Source organism: Ovis aries, chromosome 1 (assembly GCF_016772045.2).
Source record: "Ovis aries strain OAR_USU_Benz2616 breed Rambouillet chromosome 1, ARS-UI_Ramb_v3.0, whole genome shotgun sequence".
Classification (NCBI taxonomy): Eukaryota; Metazoa; Chordata; class Mammalia; order Artiodactyla; family Bovidae; genus Ovis; species Ovis aries.
In genome coordinates this window covers 19,427,931-19,450,597 of record NC_056054.1, presented here as the reverse complement: position 1 = coordinate 19,450,597, position 22,667 = coordinate 19,427,931, and the positions used below count along the sequence as shown (strand labels likewise).

The 22,667-nt window shown below is 47.4% G+C and overlaps 1 protein-coding gene across 3 annotated transcripts; it reads right to left on the bottom strand.

Annotated features, from left to right (window-relative positions):
* Nucleotides 1-4,692: 4,692 nt before the first annotated feature.
* KIF2C (kinesin family member 2C) lies at nucleotides 4,693-22,561 on the bottom strand. 3 transcript variants are annotated; one of them, XM_004001903.5, is made up of 21 exons: nucleotides 22,436-22,561; nucleotides 21,497-21,591; nucleotides 18,677-18,778; nucleotides 18,460-18,508; nucleotides 16,071-16,190; nucleotides 14,936-15,058; nucleotides 14,285-14,385; nucleotides 13,551-13,646; nucleotides 12,916-12,970; nucleotides 12,644-12,806; nucleotides 11,161-11,251; nucleotides 10,828-10,891; nucleotides 10,659-10,750; nucleotides 9,753-9,895; nucleotides 8,762-8,966; nucleotides 8,530-8,640; nucleotides 7,676-7,743; nucleotides 7,250-7,355; nucleotides 7,045-7,158; nucleotides 5,462-5,585; nucleotides 4,693-5,352 (listed from the first exon to the last, which is right to left on the bottom strand). In XM_004001903.5, exons 1-21 carry the CDS (start codon nucleotides 22,497-22,499, stop codon nucleotides 5,270-5,272), a joined length of 2,169 nt encoding a protein of 722 aa, XP_004001952.1. In that variant the 5' UTR covers nucleotides 22,500-22,561; the 3' UTR covers nucleotides 4,693-5,269. The 3 variants fall into 3 exon arrangements, with proteins under 3 accessions (XP_004001952.1, XP_060258862.1, XP_011978605.1); XM_060402879.1 differs by having other exon boundaries at nucleotides 4,693-5,585; XM_012123215.4 differs by lacking the exon at nucleotides 14,936-15,058.
* Nucleotides 22,562-22,667: the final 106 nt, after the last annotated feature.

The following is a 22,667-nucleotide window of genomic DNA, read 5'->3' as shown; positions in this document are numbered from 1 at the left end:
AAAGGATACCATCAAGAACACGAAAAGATAACCCATGGTGTCAGGAAAACTATCTGTAACTTATAAATTTGATAAAGGTCCGTATCTAGAAGATGTTTTATAAATAGCTCTTACAAGTCAATGATAAAGACAAGCCAACTTTAAAACGGACAAAGGGCTTGAATATAGATGAGAGAATCGAAAATTGAAGTTTTGCTTACACAAAAACTTGTACACGAGTACTGATAGCACAAATGGTCTATTCATTATGCCAAAAAGTGGAAGCAACCCAGAAGTTCATCAACTGAAGGATAAACAAAAACTGCTATAGCCATTTGATTTGAATGTTATTTGACCATAAAGGGAGTGAAGTGATACATGCTACAACATGATCCTTTAAAACATATGCTAAACGAAGAAGCCAGACACAAAAGACCACATTTGATGTTATGATACTGTTTATACCAAATGTCGAGAATAGACAAATCCATAGGGAAAGAAAAATAGAGTAGTGGTTGCCTAGGGCTCTAGGGAGAGGTGAGTGGTGGTGTATATGTGGCTGCTCATGGGTAATGTTTTTTTTTTTAATTGACGTTGATGTACAACAGGATTTCCTTTGGGGGAGTCATAAAAATGTTCTGGAATTAGGGGTGATGGTTACCCAGTTAGTGATAAATGAGTACACTAAAAAAGCCCGCTAAATTGTACACTTGAAAAGAGTGAATTTTATACTATGTGAATTACATTTCAATAAAGCAGCTATTATTTTTTTAAGCCCTAAAAATAAATAAAAATTAAAAAGCCCTGGCATAGTTAAGAAATAAAGACCAGTGTTCGCAGCCGCCGCCGCGCCGCCGTCGCTCTCCAACGCTAGGGCCGCCTCTAGCTCGCCGAGCGACTGGCTACAAAAGCCGCTCGCAAGAGTGCGCCCTCTACTGGAGCAGTTAAGAACCTCATCTTTACATGCCTGGTACGGTGGCACTCTTGGTTTCTCTGTAATCCAGCGAATATTGGCAATTTGATCTCCAGTTCCTCTTCCTTTTCTAAAACCAGCTTGGACATCTGGAAGTTCTTGGTTCGCATAATGCTGAAACCCAGCATGCAAGATTTTAAGCATGACCTTACTAGCATGGGAGGTGAGTGCCATTGTCTGATGGTTAGCACATTCTTTGGTATATCCTTCTTCGGGATTGGGATAAAGATTGAATTTCAGAAGAACATCTCTGTTTCATCAACTACGCTAAAGCCTTTGACTGTGTGGATCATGGAAAACTGTGCAAAGCTCTTAGAGAGATGGGACTATCAGACCATCTTACCTGTCTCCTGAGAAATCTGTATGTGGGTCCAGAACAGTTAGAACCCTGTATGGAACAACTGATTGGTTTAAGATCGAGAAAGGAGAACACGTACTCATCTATATGCTGAACACATCATGAGAAATGCTGGGCTGGATAAATTACAAGCTGGAATCAAGATAGGTGGGAGAAACATCAATAACTTCAGATATGCGGATGATACCACTCTAATGGCTGAAAGTGAAGAGGAACTAAGGAGCCTCTTGATGAGGGTGAACAGGGGAGTGAAAGAGCCAGCTTAAGACTAAATATAAAAAAGCTAAGATCATGGCATCCAGCTCCAATTACTGCATGGCAAATAGAAGGAGAAAAGGTAGAAGTAGTGATGAATTTCCTCTTCTTGGGCTCCAAAATCACTGCAGACGGTGACTGCAGCCATGAAATCAGAAGACGATAGCTTCTTGGCAGGAAAGCGATAACAAACCTAGACAGTGTGTTGAAAAGCAGAGACGTTACTCTGCCGACAAAGGTCCATATAGTCAAGGCCCCGGTGGCTCAGATGGTAAGGCATCTGCCCGCAATGCAGGAGACCCGGGTTCGATCCCTGGGTTGGGAAGATCTCCTGGAGAAGGAAACGGCAACCTACTCCAGTACTCTTGCCTGGAGAATCCCATGGATGGAGGAGCCTGGTAGGCTACACCCCATGGGGTCGCAAAGAGTCGGACACGATTGAGCGACTTCACTTTCACTGTCTCCCCAGTGATCACGTACAGTTCTAAGAACTGGACAATAAAGAAGTCAGAATGCCAAAGAATTGATACCTTTGAACTGTGGTGCTGGAGAAGACTCCTAAAAGTCCCTTGAACAGCAAGATCAAATAAGTCAACTTTAAGGAAGATCAGCCCTGAATATTTACTGGAAGGACTGATGCTACAGCTGAAGCTGCAGTATTTTGGTCATCTGATGCAAACAGATGGCTTATTGGAAAAGTCCCTGGTGCTGGGAAAGATTGAGGGCAGAAGAGGGCATCAGTATAGGATGGCTGGATGGCATCACTGATGCAATGAGCATGAACTTGGGCAAACTCTGGGAGATGAGGGACAAGGAGGCCTGGCACGCTGCAGTCCATGAGGTCATAGAGTCGGACACGACTGAGTGACTGTATTGAACTGAAATGCTGCTTGTAGCATTTTTATCACACAGTAGATTCCATCCATTCACTATGCTTTTTTGAGTTGTCCTACATGGAAAGACATGTTTTTAATGTTGTCTCTCTCCTGTGCTGTTCCTGTAAGTTTGCTATTAAAATACATTAAACTATGAAAAAGGGAAAAAAAGAAAGACCAATGTGGTTGGAGAATCATGAGAAGTTAGAGAAAAGTTCATTTATTCATTTGATATATACACACTGTATGCTTAAGATATTGTAGATACAATATTAAAACAAAAATCTTTGTTCTTCTGTGCTTAAATAGCTAGCACTTATTAAATGTGAGACATTGTACTTACTGCTGGGTGTATGAACTCAACTTTCTTCTTTTTAACAGTGTTGCATCTTAGTTTCCCAACCAGGGATCAAACCCAGGCCCCTGGCAGTGAGAGTGCTGAGTCCTAATGACTGTATAGGCAGAGAATTCCCAAACACTATACCAGCATTATTCTTATTCTACAGAGAGCACGAGGTTAAATAACCCATTTATGTTTCTACAGTCACAGATCTTGGATCATACCCTACACTATGGCTTCAGAAGCTGGGCTCTTAGTCTCCAAGTCATTCTGCTCAAGTTATGTTCCCACTGGACCAACAGAAAGGAGCTGACCAGGTGCCAGGTGGGGTCTAATGCCATGGGAGGGCATTCAGAATTTATTAAAAGCTTCCTCTGACTGGCTGGGGAGAATGGGTCTCTATGAGTCAAGATTTCAAGATAGGGGGCTAGTTAGGGAAGGTGGTCAGGTCTGGGATGGTGGCATTCATTGGATCTTTGCAATTCTGAAGTGGGTATAGGGGGCCTCATTTTACAGATGTGGCAAGCTGAAAGCTTTTAAGGCCTTGAGTTAGTGCCATTTCTGTCAAACTTTTTTTTTCAATCACATGTAACTTTTGAGCACTTAAAATGTGACTAGCATGTCTGAGAAACTAAATTTCTCATTTCATTAATTTTAATCATGGTTAGTAGTGGTGGTTCATTATTGAACACCACAGGTAAAAATATGGACTTCATGAACTTGCCTAGCATCCTTGCACCAGGGCCACGCTAATCTTCCTGTAGTGCAATTCTAGTACACGTGTTGCTGAAGTGAGCGCTCTGTCAAACTGATTTAGCGGAATTTCTTTTTAAAATGTCATTACAGAATGTTTTAAAATGTATTCATTTAGTGTTTGGCTGTGCTAGGACTTTGTTGCTACTTGTGGGCTTATTGCAGATGTCTCTTGTTGCAGAACACGAGCCCTAGGGCGTGAGCTCAGCTGCTGTGGTGCATGGGCCCAGCTGCCTCACAGCATGTGGAATCTCCCCAGACCAGGGGTTGAACCTGTGTCCCCTGCATTTGCAGGCAGACCCCCAAGCACTGGATGACCAGGGAAGTCCAGGGTGAATTTCTGAATCTAGGTCCTCTATTTGGTTATCTGATGGCACCTCACTCATGTGATTTTCTCACAAGATAGAGAATGCCCCTACAATGAAGTTCTTGAGGCTGAGAAAGAGGGCTAGAACCTGGCCCACCTGATCCCAGTCCTGAGTCTCTGCAGCAGCCCATGTGTCCTATGTCATGTCTCCCTGACTGAATGAAGCCTTCCTAAAACATGTATTTGGTTGTGTGGCGCTAGGCTAAAAACCTTTTAGTGGTGTGCTACCATTTACCTGGAGAAGGAAATGGCAACCCACTCCAGTATTCTTGCCTGGAGAATCCCGTGGACAGAGGAGCCTGGTGGGCTACAGTCCTGTGGGGTCACCAAGAGTCGGACATGACCGAGCGATTAAGCACACACCATTTACCTGATTCATGTTCTGTGATGTGGGATCTGGAGTCTTCCGGTTCCCAAACCCTCCATACCCTGTGTTTGGTTCCTCAGTTTATATTGCAAACTTCTCATTTTTCAAGAGCAAATGTGTTAACCTGTCAGATCCTTTCCTGTCTAGCAAGGCAAGTGCTTTCACGTCCGTGTTCCCACAGAATTTTTTAACATATCTTTAGCAGACTGTAAATGACAGAGCACCATTTCCTTTCTGCTTAGAGCTCCTGTGTCCAGGAGAAGGCCTAGGACCTAGTCGGCATTGAACACGGCAGAAGTTGGCGTCTTCACCATGTCACTGGAACCGCAGGTGTGGATGTGGCCTCCTGGTGAGAGTCAGCATCAGCACCACCCTGCGGTGGTGTCTGAGTCCCAGAAGCTCTTCCCACACACCACTCAACAGGCTGATTTTTTTTCTCTTTATTATTAGACATAATGTATAAACACATAAAACAGAAAATAGCATGGATCCTCGTGGGCCTCAAAAACCAGCAGGGAACGAAGAGGCCCCAGGAAACTTTTTTTTTTTAAGTACAACATATATTAGTGGCTGGACCAAGGGTGTGGAAGGCAGGCCAGAGCCAGCAGAGCTAAACTATAGGCTCCTTCTCTCCCTGCAGAGCCAGGACAGCCCCAGGAAGCTCTCCCCCAGCAGCCAGTCCGCACGGGCAGATTGCTGCCTACGGGAAAACTCTACGACGGAGAGCCTTCCCCTCTTGGAGAGAAGGACAGTGCACAGGATAACTAAAAGCTCCTTCCTTCCATCCTTTTTCCCTCCATGGCTGCAAGTGAGGAAAAGGAAAGCTGTGTCCCATGCACACTGACTGACTCCTCCCAGCTGCCCTGGGCCCCGATGCGCCCATACTTGGCATTTACCAAAGCCTGTCCCAGCTCAGACCCATCAGGTGCCCAGAGTTTGCTGAGGAGGGAAGGGGAGGGGAAAGGCTGGGTACGACACCAAACAGATCTTTATTTGCAGTCGTCACTGGGGCCGTTTCTTGCTGCTTATTTGTTTGCTGGCCTGCTCTTCTAGCTGCATGGCCAGGCGCAAGGCCTTGATGACATCTGGAAGGCAGGGGTGGTGCACTTGAAGTCAGCAGGTCTCTCAGAGACCCTGTTCCCTCAGGCAGAGCCACCACCACCCACAGAGACCCCACCCTCCGGCTGCACCCACCTCGCAGGGCTGAGAAGTGCTTGGCTTGCTGGGCCAGAGCACACTCTGCTTTATTCACAAAGGTCTCCAGGTCGTAGTCTGGCTGCTCAGCCATCTCGGAGAGCTCCAGCCAGCCCGGCCCTAGCTGCAGCGACACAGACGGACATTGTCAAGTCAATAATGACCAAACCAATTTAGCAAATCATTCCCAGGGCTCTACCATCTGCAATGCAGATGCCTGTTCCTCTAGCCATGGCCCTGACCCTGACTCCTGACCCTTCCCCCATAACTCTCAGCTTGAAACTGTCCTTCCCCTGCCTGCCAAAAACTTGTCCCTGTCCCTGATATCAAATGCATATCTTGATGCCCACGCCAGAAATCTGGGCAAAAATTCTTTCACCTTGTCCCCCAATCCTAACAACTGCACCCCTGAAATGGTTCTTAAATCTCATGCCTTCCTGTCAATCCCAAGACCGTGGTCACAGCTAGTGTGGACACCAATGTCTCTCCTGAACTCTACTAATCTCCTAACTGCTTTTAACTCCTAAGTGTTTCTACTCACGCTCTCCCCAGGTCCTGAAGCCAGGCTCTGTGCTGTGGCCACAGTAAGGTCCCTAAAAGCGTGACCAAGGCACCACTCTGCTTTACTCCCTTCAAAGGCATTCACTGCCCTCATAACGAAGTCCAGGCCTTTGGTGTGAACCATAATGTCCTTTAGCATCAGGTCCCGGCTGACCCGCCCACAGCCTTGATCTCCCTCCCTCACCTGCTCATACCTTTTGCTATGGCCAGAGTGAACCTATCACTCTTCCTGAAAGTGCCAAGTCCTTTCAAACATTTGGACCCTGAGCACTTGAGGGAGGGAGGACTCGTGTAGACACTGACCTTGCACGTTCCCTCCTCAGCCCTCTCAGAGAGGGCCCCGAGCTGCCCTCTCTGCTCCACACTTGGAGTGCCCCACTGTTAGAATGCCCTTCAGGCCTCTCCCTTACTTGCACTTCTACAGCAGGGATCACGGCAGTGGTAGCATCTATCACCTTCTAAACGCTGACCACATGCTGGGGAAGGCTGAGTGTTTAACAACATATCACTTAATCCTTAGATGTAACCATCTTGTCTTGACCATTTTGGAGATGATGAATTTGGGGCCCAGGTGAGCCTCAATGACACTCATGAGGAAACTGGCTCATAAATAGAAGAGTTGGGATTGATCAAGTCTTTCTTTAGGCCTGTTATCCATACTTCATGATTTTGGCCCTTGGTCTCAGCACAGGAGCTGATGGTATATAGAAAGTATTCACCAACATTCATGAGCAAACGAGACCTGGCTACCCTCCAAACCCTCAGTCAGGAGCACAGGAGAGAGAGACTAGCTCCAGCCAGGAGGATGGGGGAAAGCCTATGTATGCCAGGCTGGAGAAGGAGGTGCGGTAATTAGCTGCCCTATAGGAGCAGCTGAATAACTAACTGGGGAATTAAGAAATGCTGATCCAGAAGGCTGCCTCTTGCCACCCCAGCCAGAAGACCCGAGGAGGGGTGTATGTGTGCACGTAAAGCCCAGGTCACATTCAGGACTGACGCGGAGCCCAGGGCCAGCTCTCCACCTGTGTGATCTCCTTGAGCTCTTCCATGGCCCTTTCTTCCAGTTCCCGGATCTGAGTCATGGCTTCATTGAAGCTGGACATCTGGGAAGACAGTTCATCCTCTTCCTTGGAGAACTAAGGGGGCAAAAGGAGACCCATAACAGTGTGGCCTGGTCCCCATCTCAGCTGGCCATGTTCCCTTCTTGCCTGGCCCACCTCCCCTTACATTGCCTGCACTCAGGGCCCCATTGGAGCTGGCTTCCATCTCTTCTGTTTCCATCTGAATTGGCTGCTCCCCACTGGGTCCACTGTGGGGGCTCAGCTCCTTGACCCTGAGAAAACAAGAAGGTCGCAGCTCCCACAGCAGCCTCTTTGGCAGCACCACTCAGATTTCGAGACTTCAAGGAGATGGAGTAGTGGCTTTGCTTTGACCTAGAAAGATTCTTACTCACACTGCTCCCCACCAGAGCCTGAAGGGGATCAGGAAAAAACCTAGTAGCATCATATATGAACTCCCAAGCCTCAGACTTAGCAAGTCACAGCAGAGGAGACAATAGGCACTGAGTCCCCAGAGCCCCCTCCCCACTCTCATCACTGCCATTTCCTCCCCAACCCTGCCCCTTCCCATCCCACCTGGCATAGGTACCAGTACCTGTCGGCATATCTTAGTGTATTTAAAGTATATTCACAGGAGCTTATGCCTGGTGAGATCATGGCGATCTGCAAAAGAAGGAATGGGCAGTTAATGGTCAAGGATCCCAGGGTAAGGGTGCTCTTGGAGAGGCTGCCAGGAATTGGGGGGAGAGCTCATTACATACCGTGTGCCAGGCAACTTGCCCCATGGGCCCTGCAAACTAAGGTTCTTTAAAAATTGGTCCCCTGTCTTTGCTGGTCTATCTAATTACTCCTGCTTCTTTATTTCTTTACTGACCTGTTCCTCTCACCGAGACAACAATGCAAGACTCTGTGATTCCTGCTGGAAACTTTAGTTCACCTGGGCTCAGAGATACTGCCTTAGGGAGAGGGGGGTTTAGAGCTTAGTCAGAAATTCCCACCTTCCTCAGCAGGCAGGAGAGAGGATCTTCCTTGGTGAGGAAGGAGGGCAGATCCGAGTTAGAAAGCATTATGGATAAAATAAGGGGACAGAAAGTCACTCAAGGCTGAGGCCCTCTCCAGTTTCCTAGGCTGGGAGCCAGTGACCCCTGAGGGAAGTCACAGAGGGACGAGGACTGCCTCCCCTGCTTCCCCAAAGGTCCTCCTGCTGAATCCTGCAGCCCCCTTTTCATCAGGTATGGGAGGAACGACCTCCCCGATCCAAGAGGTGCACAGACACACAGTGAAGGGAGAAGATCCTTTCCTCCCTGCTTGTGTAGGCAAAGAGGAGCCTGCTGCCCGAAAGCAGGGGGTGAAGCCCAGTTAAATTAGAGCCTGGAAACCCAGCTAGCCAAGAATACGGAGCCTCTTGCCCAGGGACAGGACTGCACCACTCCAAAGGACCCAACTCACCATGCAGGTCCTTGAGTTCTCGCCAATAAAGGAGTCCCTCAACACCTGTGTCAGCTTGCTCTCGCGGAATGGGGTGTGGGCCTTGTTCTGTCCCAGGGCCCTGATGCATTCCTGAGGGACAGCAGGGGAAGCTGAGGTCCCCTCCTTCCTTTTAAGATGCCCTCTCCCTCCCACCCTTTCCTCCCAGCAGACCACCAGGGCCACCTGCTCCCCTGTAGCTGGGCCCAGCTACCTTCAGAGCCAGGAGACTTTTGTTGATTTCTGCACCCTCCATGCGGGTCTGCCGGTCAGCACTGGAAGTATCTGCGCCTCGCTCGTTCCCTGCCAGATCCACCAAAGAGAATTTGCCATGCACTCTCCCTTTGGTTCGAAGAAGAATCTGGAAGCAGGCATGGGAGCGGGAAGAGTTGGAGTTGGCAAATGTCTGCCCAGAGGTCCTGTGGCAAAGGAGGACAAAGAAGGGCTATGAGCTCCTGGTGGGGGTGGGGGTGGGGCGGTCACCAGCCACCATGGCACCTGAGGCTTCAATGCAGTCAGTTCTCCAGGAGGAAAACTGTTCTGCGTCATCCTGTCCCACTTCTGTCCTTCCTTCCCTGGGCAGCAGCCCTCCCTCCAGCCATCTGGGCATGGCTTACCCTGGCAGCCAAAGTACTGAATTCTGTGTCAGGGCCTTGGCCAGACCCTGGGCCATAGGCCGTGGGGAGGCATGAGTTACCTCTGCTGCAGGGCACACAGGGAAGGAGGGGCTGTCATGAACCACATGCTAAACTCAAGGACCCTGGGGAGATAGCCCCTCCCTGGTCCTCTATGTACTGCTCAGCACCCACTGCACCACGCCGAGGGCCCTGAGAGAAGAGCACTTTCCTCCCTCTACGCAGGAGCTCTGGTCCCATCATTTCTAGCGAGAACATACCCAGAGCTTCTGTCCCCTACCACAGAGAGAGGGAACAGCAAGGAGAAACTCAGAGAAGTTGGGAAGCATGCCTCTGGATAAGAGTCTGGTAATAAAGCCTGCCTTGGTCAGATTCAAGATGATTTGACTCGCCCCTGACGAGTCTTACCCTGGGTCATCGGCCCCATTGCGACCGCTTAAGGCAGAGGCCTTCAGAGCCCTCACCAAGCTGGGGGAAGTGGTGCTCTGTGGAAACAGCAAAGGGCTCAGTGCTCATCTATCACCTAACTTGGCATTAGAAGGTGGCCCCTTCCTCCGGCCAAACTCTGACCTGCAGGCACTGCCTATGTCGATCATCTTGATGACGTCATCAGCACAGCTCACCAGGCGCTCCTGCAGCCCCACCACCTGCACCTGCTGCTTGCCGTCCTCCAGCACGCGCAGCTTGGCCTTCTTATTGAGCAGGTCGAACAGCTGTGCCGGGTAGGGGAACAAGGCCAAGGCTGTCAGGCGCCAGGCACCCACCGATCCCTCCCCGCTTCAGAGCCTGTCGCAGCTTAGACAATGGCTGGGAACAGGAAAGGCGGGAGAGGCTACACTGGGTGATGTCAGATGAGCAGCAAGCAGTTCACCTGGGAGCTGAACTGGGCCACCTGGGTTTGATGTGACCCTGCTTCTTTACTAGCTGTGTGACCTGGGAAGGCACTTAGCCACCCAGCCTCATTTCTCACTTGTGCAATAGCGATAATAACGGTGATACTTCTTAGTAGGGTTGTGGTGATGAGCTGAGACAAGTTAAGTGCTTAGAATAGTGTTCAGTACCTAGTAACATGTTAATAAGCCAAATTAGCTATTATCTAGACCCCACTCGGGGAAGGTGACTCTCCAAAAGCGTAGAGAGATACACAGAAATATATAGAGAGTACGAGTATGAGAATGAATGTGTGCGATCAGGAGAAGAAGGGAGATTTAAGAGGGAGGTGCATGGAGGGAGCACAGGGCACACACACAAGTAAACCTCCCGTCTGGGAGGAAGCCCTGAGGTGTGTTCCTGCTTACTTGTTGAGCATGCCTCCCGTCCCACCATCGGGTGAAAACCTCCCACACATTTGGGCAAAGTGGCCCAAAGGTGTGACAACACACAGGGTGTTTGTCTTCTACAATTTCTAGCCAACCTCAAGATTTTAGAAACTTCAGGGGCCCCAGCAGCATACACAGAGGGCTCCCTGCCAGCTACCTTCCCATTATAGATTTCGAAGAATGTCACATAGACTTCCAGGTCCAGCTTCCGGTATCGGGGCTGATTCTTCAGAAGGAAGACATCCCGGGCTGTGGGGAGAACCTGGATTAAGTAAGCAACCTGCCCTTCTGTGCCCAACCCTGCTGCGGCAGAACATACTACTTACAGGCCATCGCATAGATCCCTTTGGATGCATTCTGGGCTTTTCCATAGAGGTCTCCACCCATCGTCTGCAAAGGGAAAGGATAGGAGACTGTGCTAAAGGGCCCTTGGCCTAGGCCAGAGCATTACTGGCTCTACCATCACCGTGGGCCATACTACAGCCAGGAGGGGATCTGGACCTGCTAAGGCCCTTCCTTGCCCCTGACACAGCAAGAGCATCTGGAGGTGGGGCATCTGCACCAAGGGGACCTTCTGCAAGAAACTCATTGTCCTCCTTTTCAGAGACCCAGAGGTGCACTAAGGGCAGGATCACTCTCTGCCAGGCTTGAATACTCACATGAGTCTTGCCACTTCCTGTCTGGCCGTACGCAAAACAGGTTGCCTTTCCACCTTCAAAGATTGTTTGTACCAGTGGCCTTGCTGTGAACCTAAGAGAAAGGATGGGGAAGCATGCATATCTCTGCTTAAATGTGCTTCCTAGAATGTGGTTCTGCTACCCTTCCAAAGCAGGATTCCTGGGGGCTTCCTTCTAAGCAAAGTGGTCCTACCTGACCCCACGCCCACTTATAAATCTGAAATTATCCTAACCACCTGGGAAGGGCTGGACCAACAGGCCAGGAGCAGGCTGGTCCATACTCTAACTGAGCCACCAGCACCTCCTCTACCCTGGAGACACAGAGGGAAGCTTGAGCTTAGCAGCCGCCTTCCAGCATATGATACACTACTAAGAGCGAAGAAACTCTTTAAAGTAAAAGCCTAAAATATTTTAGGCTTTGTGGGCCACATAGGTCTCTTCCATATATATACATACGTAAGTATACATATATACATTTTTAAAATTTATTTATTTGGCTGCACTGGGTCTTAGTTGCGGCAAGAGGAATCTTTAGTTGCAGCATAGTGTGGCATGTGGGATCTAGTTCCCTGACCAGGGATCGAATCTGGGCCCCCTGCATTGTGAGCTCAGATCTTAGAAACTGGACCACCAGGGAAGTCCGAAATACACATATATATTTAATGATTCTTTGAAAACACAAAATCCACTCTTAATTTGAGAGCCATATAAAAAGGGGGTGCAAGCCCACTTTCACCCATGAACTACAGTTTATCAACCTCTAGTGTAGAGCAGCGCTGTCCAATAGAACTTTCTGAGGATGGATACTGGAAATGATCTCTATCTGTACTGTCCAACAGTAGCCACTGTCACACGTCTACTGAGCACTTGAAATGTGGCTCGTGTAACTGAAAAACTGAGTTTTTTTGACCGCACTGTACAGCACGTGGGAATCTTAGCTCTCCAGCCAGGGATTAGACCCATGCCCCTGCACGGGAGGTGCAGCTCTTTAACCACCAGACCACCAGAGAAGCCCCTGAAGAACTGAACGTTTAATTTTATTTAACTTTTATTTAAACAGTCACATGAAGTTAGGGGGAACTGTACTGGACCAAGCAGCTCCAGAGTTTGCTGAGTCTGCTAAGCCCAGTGGGTAATGGGGGCTGTACAGGACACAGACACAGGAGGAACCCCTGGGGCTTGCCCAGCCCAGCCTCAAAGAGGGCAGTGGGAATATTTCTCTTCTGTCTACTCAAGCATGGGCCACTAAAGCTGAAACATAGGATGTGACAGCCCCAACAGGACCTTCCTTGTGCTAGAAGCCAGAGCCAGCTCTGCATCATGGTCCATCCAAAGAAGACACAAGAGGAGGCCAGGAAGGGATTCAGAGTCAGCATGCCTGAGAGTGCAAGTGTTACCTCAATGTCCCACGTTGGAAAAAGGAAAGTGTCAGGAGGAAGGGGGGAAACAGAGGCAAGGGACTAACCTGTAGACGACTTCATTTGAAGTTGTTTCATCAAATGCGAAGTCAAAGCAGAATGCTTGGTTCTCCAGATACTTTGTTAAGTCCACTTTTAACTTGGGCTCATGGACCAAGAGGACACACTTGCTAGGAACGGAAATCACATCAATTTCTTTCTTGGCCAACTCTGCAGAAGGACAGTATTTCAGGGGCTGCTCCCTGGACACGGGGGACCCTCAGTCTGAAGCCTCATTCTGACTGAACTTACCTTGAGGCTAAGGTAAGGTGGGACTTACCTTGTTTATTCAGTGGGCGTTTCCTAACACAGACACATATCCTGTGCTCTTCAATCTTCAGGAGGAGGAGAGAAGACAACCGTCAGTGAAATGTCAGTGTAATATTGAAAGCAAGCTTGTCCAGAACCCCTCCCTTACTAATCATATGTCTGGCCCAGTCAGGGGCTGAGACCTAACAGTGGGATCCACTGTGCTCATAGTTACTCTAGAGCACAAAAAAGCTCTGAATTTTCTTCTCAGTTTTCTCACTCTGCTGCCTATAGGAGGTTTCAGCACACTTTCATGATTAGTAGTAAGAATTTAGCCAATCTACTGAAGCAGGGAGGATAGGAGCTGGAAGGGAGCTTATAAAGATCAGAGTCTCCTATCTAGCCCTTGCTAGCTCCAGCCCACCAAAGGGTATTTAAAAACCCCTTGAGGGTGAGTGACGATTCCTGTATGCTCTCATTCCTTTAAGAGATGTTTCTGTTTCTCAGTTATATGCCTACTCAGGAAAATAATCTTTTCATATATATTAAAAAATGAATCACTTTGCTGTATACCTGAAACTAACATGATATTGAAATCAACTATATTTTAAAAAAATTGTATGCCTATTCAGGAAGGAGAGATAGAAGCCCTTTGGGATTACTTACTGGATCAGCCGCAGTAAGCGGATGACACTCCAAAGTAGCTCGAAATTCTTTAATCATGCGGGCAAATTCCCAGTTTGGAAAGCTGTTGTCATACTCCTGTTTGGGGTAAGATTGAAGAAGGACTGACTGCCAAGGTGTAGGTGTTCACAGGCCTCAGTGCTAGGCAGTGGCAACAACAGCCCTTCCCATGCACACAGCCCCTTCAGGGCTGACAAAACCCTCACACGATCTCATTGCCCTTGACTCTGGCTCTGGGCAGAGAATCCAGGCACAAGTTTTGGGAACAAGATTGGCAGGGGGGCCTAGGCATGCAGCAACCATTCTAGGAAGCGGGGCAAGAGCCACTGCCCCATGTCTTAGGAGACCAGCAGGCTGGGATTCTCCAGTGCCATTAACCCAACCAAAGGGAAATAATCCAAACTTTAACTCCACTGTGGCACCCCACATAGGCGCAACTAGGCGGTCAGGGGAAGCAGGCAACTGCCAGTGCACTGTGTGATGGGCATGCCCCCTAGATAATCAGTAGGAGATATTCATCATCTGAAGGTCTTCAGAAAAATATCTGAATGATTTGTTCTCTGAATCCTGATGAGAAATTGGTTAAAATTATTGGTTATCAGAACTGGAGCCTCAGAAATGCTGGGGCTGAACCGTTATCTATCTCTGTTGCTGACAAGGTTGCAGTTAAGAATGTCTGTCCAAAAACCCTTGCCCTTGCTTCCCAAGAAAGGTACCTGAGCTCGCTTTATTCTCATTTCAGAGTTCTGGGCTCTCTTCTCTTCTCGCTTGTTCTTCATTTTTTCCATTTCTTTCACAATACATGATTTCCTCCGAACTAGTGGAAGAGAAAAAAAAGAAGCTCTCTCTTTTACCTGTCTCTTTTACCAGCCTGCTCTTCTCTGGCCGTTGTGTGGAGTCTGGGCCTTTCTCATGGCTAGACCTTCTCTAGACCTTTGCTCTTATATCACCACATGCAAAGAGAGAAAGCACCAGCTGTGACTCTTGGGATGGCCTAGCTGACAAGAAACTTGCTAATATGAGCACTCCAGGTCTAACCCAAGCTCTCTCTATGCCTCTGCGGCCTTTTTCTCAACAATGAGTAGAGATGAGATTGTCCCTGTTTGGTGGTCACTCTGGGCTGTTGTTCAGGTGTTGACCAAGACTTTAGCTATAACAACACCTCAGTTACATCAGAGAGCTTCTGCGAGCTGGCAGTGAGTGACAGGGTCACCAGTTGTGAAAGATCGATTCTGTGGCCACAGGGCAACATGTCCCCATGTGACAGACATGGTTTGAACTCAGGTACCAAGCAAGCCAGGTTTGGGACAGGCTGTAATTCCTATCCTGCACCAGAAGCAGGGTACCAAATAGCTCAGTGTGTCTACCTGACTTCACAGAGTTTGCAGAAGAGCTGTCTCGGATGGAGTGGACTTGCTCTTCCACCTCCTTGCTGACCATCGTCAATGGTATTTCACCCACTGCAGGGCAGGAGGGCCTAGAGGGGCCAGCTGCGGGGGAACAAGAGTCATTGGAGAAGCAGGTAGGCATACGGCAGCTGTGTTCATCTGAGCCCTAGAGGGTCACAGGCCAGGAGGATGGCTACTGACTGCCAGCTCATCAAGGGCTCAGGTTCTACTATATAAGCAGAGCTCAGGCTTTTCCCTTCATCTCAATCCACACCTTGAACCCAGTAAGCCCCGCCACAGGGGTTGGCTCCTGGTGTCAAGAAATCTTAAAGGTTATGTAAGTTGCTCAGTATGAGCTTCACTATGAAGGGAAAAGCCTTTAAAGGTCTGACCTCTTTGGGCTTGATCAAGTAAGGGTTCTTAGGCCAGGCCAGGCCTTTCAGCTCATTTGGGAAAAATTTCTGACTTCAGAACCCCAGTGGTTAATAGGAGGAAGGACTGAAAACTAGGAATAATGGGAACCTGGTTCAACCTAGAGAGGTACAACCCACAGCAACTTCCCATAGCTGGCCATGACCCTTTTGTTTACCTTGACTTTAAATCACTTAATTTACTAATAACTAGTACAAACTGACAATTAAAAATGTTTTTAAACTCCCATTTATATAAAGTCCAAATGAAGAGAAAGTTAATTTATGTGATCCAAAGTCAGGACATAGATACCCTTGGGGCTTAGGAATTGGGAGGGGGCCTGAAGGGGACTTTTGGAGTGCTGGTAATGCTCTTTGATCTAGATGTCAGTTATATTAGTGTGTTTACTTTGTGAACTATATAGTCAATGATAGGTTTACTTTCCTGTATATATATATATATATATATATATATGTATATATATATATATATATGTGTATATATATGTGTGTGTATATATATAATGTTTAAAGTTTAAAAAGTAAAGTGAGATGATTTTCAGATAAGGGAGCAGTGGTGCAGGAGCAGAACGGTATGAAAGCCAGGGAGCATAGGAATCCTAGGATATTCCAAAACAGGCTCAGGGCAATGTGTGAAGAGCTGCTCTAAGGCCTCAAACAGGGAGAATAGATTCATTACTCACTGGAAACTGAAAACTGTTTGCGCGAATTTGCAGATGCAGGCAGCTCCACCTCCATATCATTCTCCTGAGTGATTCGAACCTCTGAGACAGTGGACATGCGAGTGGAACGGCCTCGGAGACCTGAAGGACCAAGGGCCACGGCCAGTCAGTGCATTGTGATCAGGAGAGCAAAACAGATAGAGAGACGGCCAAGGGTAACCCTTCAAGATTCTATACAGGGTGAGATGGGTCCCGATACCTGGAAAGCAGCCCACCCACTTCCCATTCCTTCCATCCAAGGAAAGAAAGGCCAAGTACCAGTGACCCCAAAACTAATTTGTTACATTCTGCGGTCTGAGAGCTCCTGAAGGCTCCCATAAGAGCATCTGTCTGGAGTAAATGGAAGGACCTACAGACAATCTGAGATCATTTCCGGAGACACAGACCTAATCCCAGGAAAGAAGCATTTTATTCTTAGCAGCAGCACCTACCATTCTACAATCTTCCCAAACATCCAGAGGTAAATACCAGTATTCCCAATTGATAAAAGGGGACATTAAGGCATAGAGAAATTAAGCAATTTTCCCAGTGTCACTCAATTAGTAAGTGTCAGAGTCAGGATGTGAACCCAAGACTGCCAGATTTCACGATCAGGGCTTTTTCCACTGCTCCAAGATGCTTTACAGAGCCAGACCTGGGCCACATCATCAGAAGCCATGGGACCAGCAACTGATTTTTCTGGAATCTTAAAAGAATGCTTAACTGACAGAAACAATTTAACTGAGTTTATACAATTAAGTTGTTTAAACAAGTTTAATTCCTGTCAATTTCTACTCATCTATATTGCTTCCCTCCAATTTGGAAATAAAACACTAGCGTCATATAAACAAGTATCAATCTATATGGAATTTGAGTTTCCTAAGTTTAGGCTGATACGATGGCTCTATATACTCAATCTATGTTTTTCATAAAGAGCATGAGTTATTATAATATTCCTATTTCTCAAAAGATCTGTGATCTTGTGTTTCACTTCTACTGTTCACTATCATTCATTCAATAATGAATCATTATTTTTTTCCTATTAAAAGGAGCGGTAGGGGTCCAGTGGTTAGGACTCCATGCTCTCACTGCCGAGGGCCCAGCTTCAATCCCTGGTTAGGGAACTAAGATCCCATGAGCCAGGTGGCATAGTCAAAAAAAAAAAGAAAAAAGGAAGAGTGGCAATATCCTTTTGGGACATGCATGTGGAGAGAGACCACTGCCACCCATATTTCTCCTGGAGGCCACTGGAGTAGTACAGCCAGCAAGTGAGGGCCAGCATTACACCACTCCTGCCTAGCTCAAGCTCAAAACCACCCCACCTTGGGCCCCTGGGAAACCTGAAGCTCCAGTCAAGTAGTCTGTGAGCCCAGGGTGGCTGGATTATGGACAGTGATAACCCCTCAACCGGGACAGTTGTGCAGGCTGTAAAGTATAGCTGGCTCTGGGTTATAAACTGGATTATTTGGGCAGCTTGTGCATATAGGCACCTGTCACAGCCTACCATAGTTAAAGCAGGTTTATGCTGATTCCTGCAGAGAAAGCCTTTCTCCTGGAGTTCAAAGTACTGCCATTATTTGTCCAGTCCCACCCTATCCCCAGATCACCACAGCACTACCAACTCTACCTCTAAATGGCCCTGACCTAGCTTTTCTGACAGCCCACTTACCACCTCCCTCCAAGGCATGTTATTTCCCCAGGGAGAGAAAACAAGCCCACCATGGTTGATTAGTGCTCTGGATTCCACAGGAAAGGCTTCCAGGCCAGTTAGCAAATTTCCCAAATGCACCAGATCCAAACAGACTGGTCTAAGTTAAGAGCTGTAGGTTGAATTCTCTTTTTCTTTTTTTTAACTGCTTCTGAGGTAGGATTGACATAAAAACAGCTGGAGGTATTTTATGTGTACAACTTGATGGATTTGGAGGTAAGTATACACCCATAAAACCATCATCATAATCAATGCTATAAATCTACTCATCACCTCCAAGTTTCCCCCTGTACCCTTCATTTTATATTTTGTTTTCTCCTTTTGTAGTAAATCACTCAACATAAGATCTACCCTCATAGCAAATTTCTAAGTATACAATACACTCATTGATGATGGGCCCTATGATATACATTAAATCTCCAGAACTTTTTTATCTTCCCTAACTGAAACTTTGTACCCTTTGACCAACACCTCTCCATTTCTTCCTCCCTGAAGGTTGAATTCTTCTTCACTGAGAAAGAGGCATGGAACACAGAGCAGGACTCAGCCTATACAGTAGCGGTCTTCTAAACTGGAACCATGAGTCTACTCAGCTTCCTGAGCCTCAAGAACATCATTTCTGGCACAAACCCCATGACAGTGAGCCAGCAGAAATCCATTTACCTTCCTTTGGAGCAGGGATTCTGGAGCTGACTGATCTGCGCTTTTGTTTCTGTAAAACAAAACAAATCACCACAACATATGGGTCTTATCAGTTCTCAGGGGCCTATCCTGTGCTGTAGTGAAGTACTAAGCAGGCCCAGAAAACAAACCAGCAAAGACCCAAACAAGCCAAGTGCATCCTCTGTGCACTGGCTGAAGTCAGATGACTGGCAGCTACCTGAACAGTTACATTCTCCTGCAGGGGAAGATTGTCCTTCGGGTGTAAGGGAAGAAGCTGTAAGAGTTCTGGGTTTATTGCAGCCACATCATCAAAATCTACCTGCAAGGAGAAAGTAAAAGTTTCTGTAAACAACATAGCTTGTTCAATTCAATTGCATTTCTGCAATCAAGGATACCCCTAAATTCATATTTTATAAACTTTAAGTTCCGCCAAGTACTAACAGCTATAAACAAATATTTATTCCCTGATTGTGTTTTACCATCTAGACGGATATTGGTTTCTGATTTCCAAGCCAATGGTAGACGTTAGTGATGAGAATGAGGTGAAGAGGAAGGCCAACAGTCAGATAGTCCACAGTAGATCTTGGCCACTTGGCTCCCTACTGCTCTGTGGGGCAGTGGGGTCCTGCTGGGCACAGCCCCCTGAACACCTCTTGCTGCCTGCCACCAAGAGGGAAACAATTCTAACTGTCCCACTGATAGTCAAATGGAGGGCCCTTCAGGATCTTATGGGCGGGGACAAGTTCCCGAGAGCTGTTACCTAGTCCTAAATCTACCTACATTTTCTACTGGGCCCAGAAACTTCTTCCCCAGTCACAGCATCCTACTCATGCCTTCTCTACTTCCTGTGCATACCTGCAATGAGGTCACAATTCCAGGTTTACATCACCAGAGTCCTCAAACCCTCTAGGGACAACTCAGGCTTCATCAGCATACTGCACAGCAGATTCAAACACACCAAAATAGTACCAACTTGATTATTTGTGTTTCACATTTGTGATAAAATGTGAAAGAGCTGCCGCATGTACTCCAAGGTGAGAACGTCACTTCCTACATATGCAATTTTTATGTATTAACAGATTCTTCAAACACTTATTAGGCATGAGTAAGGAAGTAGGGGGAAGGTACTCAAAAGTGAACTAAGACATGTATTGGACTTCCCTAGCGGTCCCATGGTTGGACGGCTGGGAAGATTTCACATCCTGGGGGGCAACTGAGCCTATGTGCTACAGCTACTGAGTTCAAGCTCTAGAGTCGTAAGTACTGAGCCCATGCTCTGCATCAAGAGAAGCCACTGCAATGAGAAGCCCATGCACTGCAACTAGAGAGCTGCCTCAACTCGTTTCAACTAGTGAAAGCCCACATGCAGCAACGAAGACCCAGTGCAACCAAAAAATTAAAAAGACATGTATTGCCCTTGCCTTCAGTGAGCTCATATTCTAGTGGGGAAGAGAAGCCGTCACATAAAGGGCTGGAAACCCAAGCAGCATGGGATAGACAAGGAGAACATAACTATCAAGTGCAAAAGCTGGTAAGTACTTCAGTAGTCACACTTCTACTCATCTTTCTTGGGACAGCTACAAACCCTTACCACTACCCCTCTACCCCGATTCCAATCCCTAAACTACAGAGAGCATAAACAATGCAGGAGACCAGAGTTCTGACATTAACTGATTCTCACATTAACGATTCAGGCAGGCCTAAGAGTGTGGAGACAGCGAGGCACTGGGCAGGACCACAGAGTGGGGAACTGCCCCATTTGTCCCTGGCACAGGATACTTTGGGAGGAGTGTATGGTAAAAAGGATTAAAGTTGATTGGGATCAGATCTTGAAAAGGCTTTGAATGCCTCACTAAGAAGGCTGAACAAATATTCCACAGGCAACATTTGAGCTGGAGTTAAGATACAATAAGAATTGTATTTCTAAACAAACAACAAAAACAAGTCACAAGGAACTGCTAATAGATAGTTGAAAGGGATTCTAGGAACCTCTTGATTCAAGGACAGATAATATAAAGAATTCAGTTCTTCTATTTCTCAAATATACCACCTAAATAAACATGTACCTACTATAAGGCACTATGCTAAGCAAGCACTTTACCTGTGTTATTTCATTAAGCTTCACGGAAGCAGGTCTAGGTTTGTCTTATTCACCTCTGTATCATCCTCTGTATACCAGACACACCGGCTGGCATTTTGGAACCAGTACAAAAGGATTTGTTGAATAAGTCCTCAAACAACCCTATGAGTAGATATTATTATCATCCTCATTTCATTAATGAGGAAGCTGAATTTCTCATAGGAGCAGAAATGTGCTTGAGAACACTTTAAGTAGTGGCAGGGCCAGACTCTAGAATCCAGGTTTTCGTACTCAGCCTGGTGACCTCTTCACTACACCACATGCCTCTAAAACATAAATGTCTTAGGCATATCCCTCCTTCTTCTCAAAATCCTTCCAAGGCTCCCACTGTCTGCAGAATAAGATCTTAAACATCTTAGTGCCGGAGACAAAGGTCTTCTAGTCTCCTTTTCCAGTCTTTTTGCTGCTGCCAAGTATAATAAGCCCTCCTCTGTGCCTGGAGCCAGTTTCTTTACCAGTCCCCATGAGGACCACCTCACTGTGTCTTTGGCCCCACCCCCACAAGCTCATCTTCAGTGAGTTTCCATCTCTGAGCTGCTCTAGCATTATTCCATCTGTAGTTGCCTTCTATTATTGGATGTTTCAGAAACATACTTTTGTCTCCCCAAAGAGATGATCAATTTTACTCTCCAAATCAGTATCATAGGTAGTGTGCACTCAGAAGCTAGCTTGGGTAAGGTTTTAGAATTCTGTGCGGTTTGCTTTCTACAAACACACCAGAAACTGTTGACTGCTTCAATTTAGAACAAGGCTGCCTTAAAAAGAGTCCCAAAGCATTCAAAGAGGACCATATTTAAGATTGGGGAGGACAAGTCGGGATCGAAAACAAGGCTGACACAAGTTCCATTTCCAGACATGTCTTTTTAACTGTGGTAGAGGCACACTCATAGAACCCACCTCTTTGCCCTTTGTATCTCCTCCTTCTTTCCATTCCACTGAAACGCAGGATTTCTCCAAGTTCACAGTGCTTATACTGGCACTGTGAATTATGCCTAAAGTATGAAAAGGCCAGAGTTAACCTATCTCTTTCACTTTTAGGATCCCAGAGGCTCAAATGTCAAGTTGACCTGAAGGAAGGGACAGTTGACTTTCTTTCTAACCCCAGCAGACAAACCTCTTGGCACCCCACCCTTGGAATATCCCTCAGTGACCTAGGCAGGAACAGTTCTTAAAACTGAGTTGCAGAGGATAAGGGTTCACCCCGACTCAAAAGAGAACCTACAGCGTGGTGAAGGTATGTTTGGGCAGGAGAGTCTCTAGTGCTTAGGTGAGCCATTCTTCAACACAGCACTGAGGCTCTAGCACCCTCAGGTTTTCCTATCTCCTGACCTTTATGTCTGACCATTCTAATGATACTGGTATCATCAGACCTACCACAGTTGGGATACCTGCTGAACTGGAAAGGAGAGGGCAGAATTGCAAGCTCCTGAATGAAGAGCAGGGATCTAATCATTTGTCCCATTACCCTGAATCCAGTGTCTGACATATTTTAAGTGCTCAGTGTTAATGGGAGAGTAGAGGGGTCAGAGAGCCGAGGTCCCTGCAAGAGCAGGGCAGTTTCAGGGGAGACCTTCGGAGGGGAAGGGAATCCTGACTCCCCGCAGAGGTCCAGTGACACGGGGACTCCGCTCACTCCTAGAGGACGGAAAGGGGCCGCATGGCCAGTGCAGAGGCCCCTGGCCGTTGGTAGGGAAGACTGACCGCCAGTGAGGAGACCTAGACCAGGGGTGTGGGGGGATCCTTAATAGTGATTCAGGGCCTGCCATTTGGGGAGGGGCGGTAATTTCAGTCGTCTCAGCCCACGGGTCCCTTTGGTCTCAGGACCCCGCCCCTCACCATTACTGCGCTGGATCTTGATGGTGAGACCAGGAAACAAGCGAGCCTGAAGCGACGAGTCCATGGGCAGGAAGGAGCTCCAGTGACGGACACGCGAAAGGCCAGAAAACCAACTCTGGTAATCCTAACGCCGTGTAAACCGCCGAAGTTTAAATCCCGCGCGCCAGCGTCCCGAAACGTCATCACGCTGTCGCCGGTCTCCCTTCCGCCAATCAGCGGCGTTCTGCGGAGC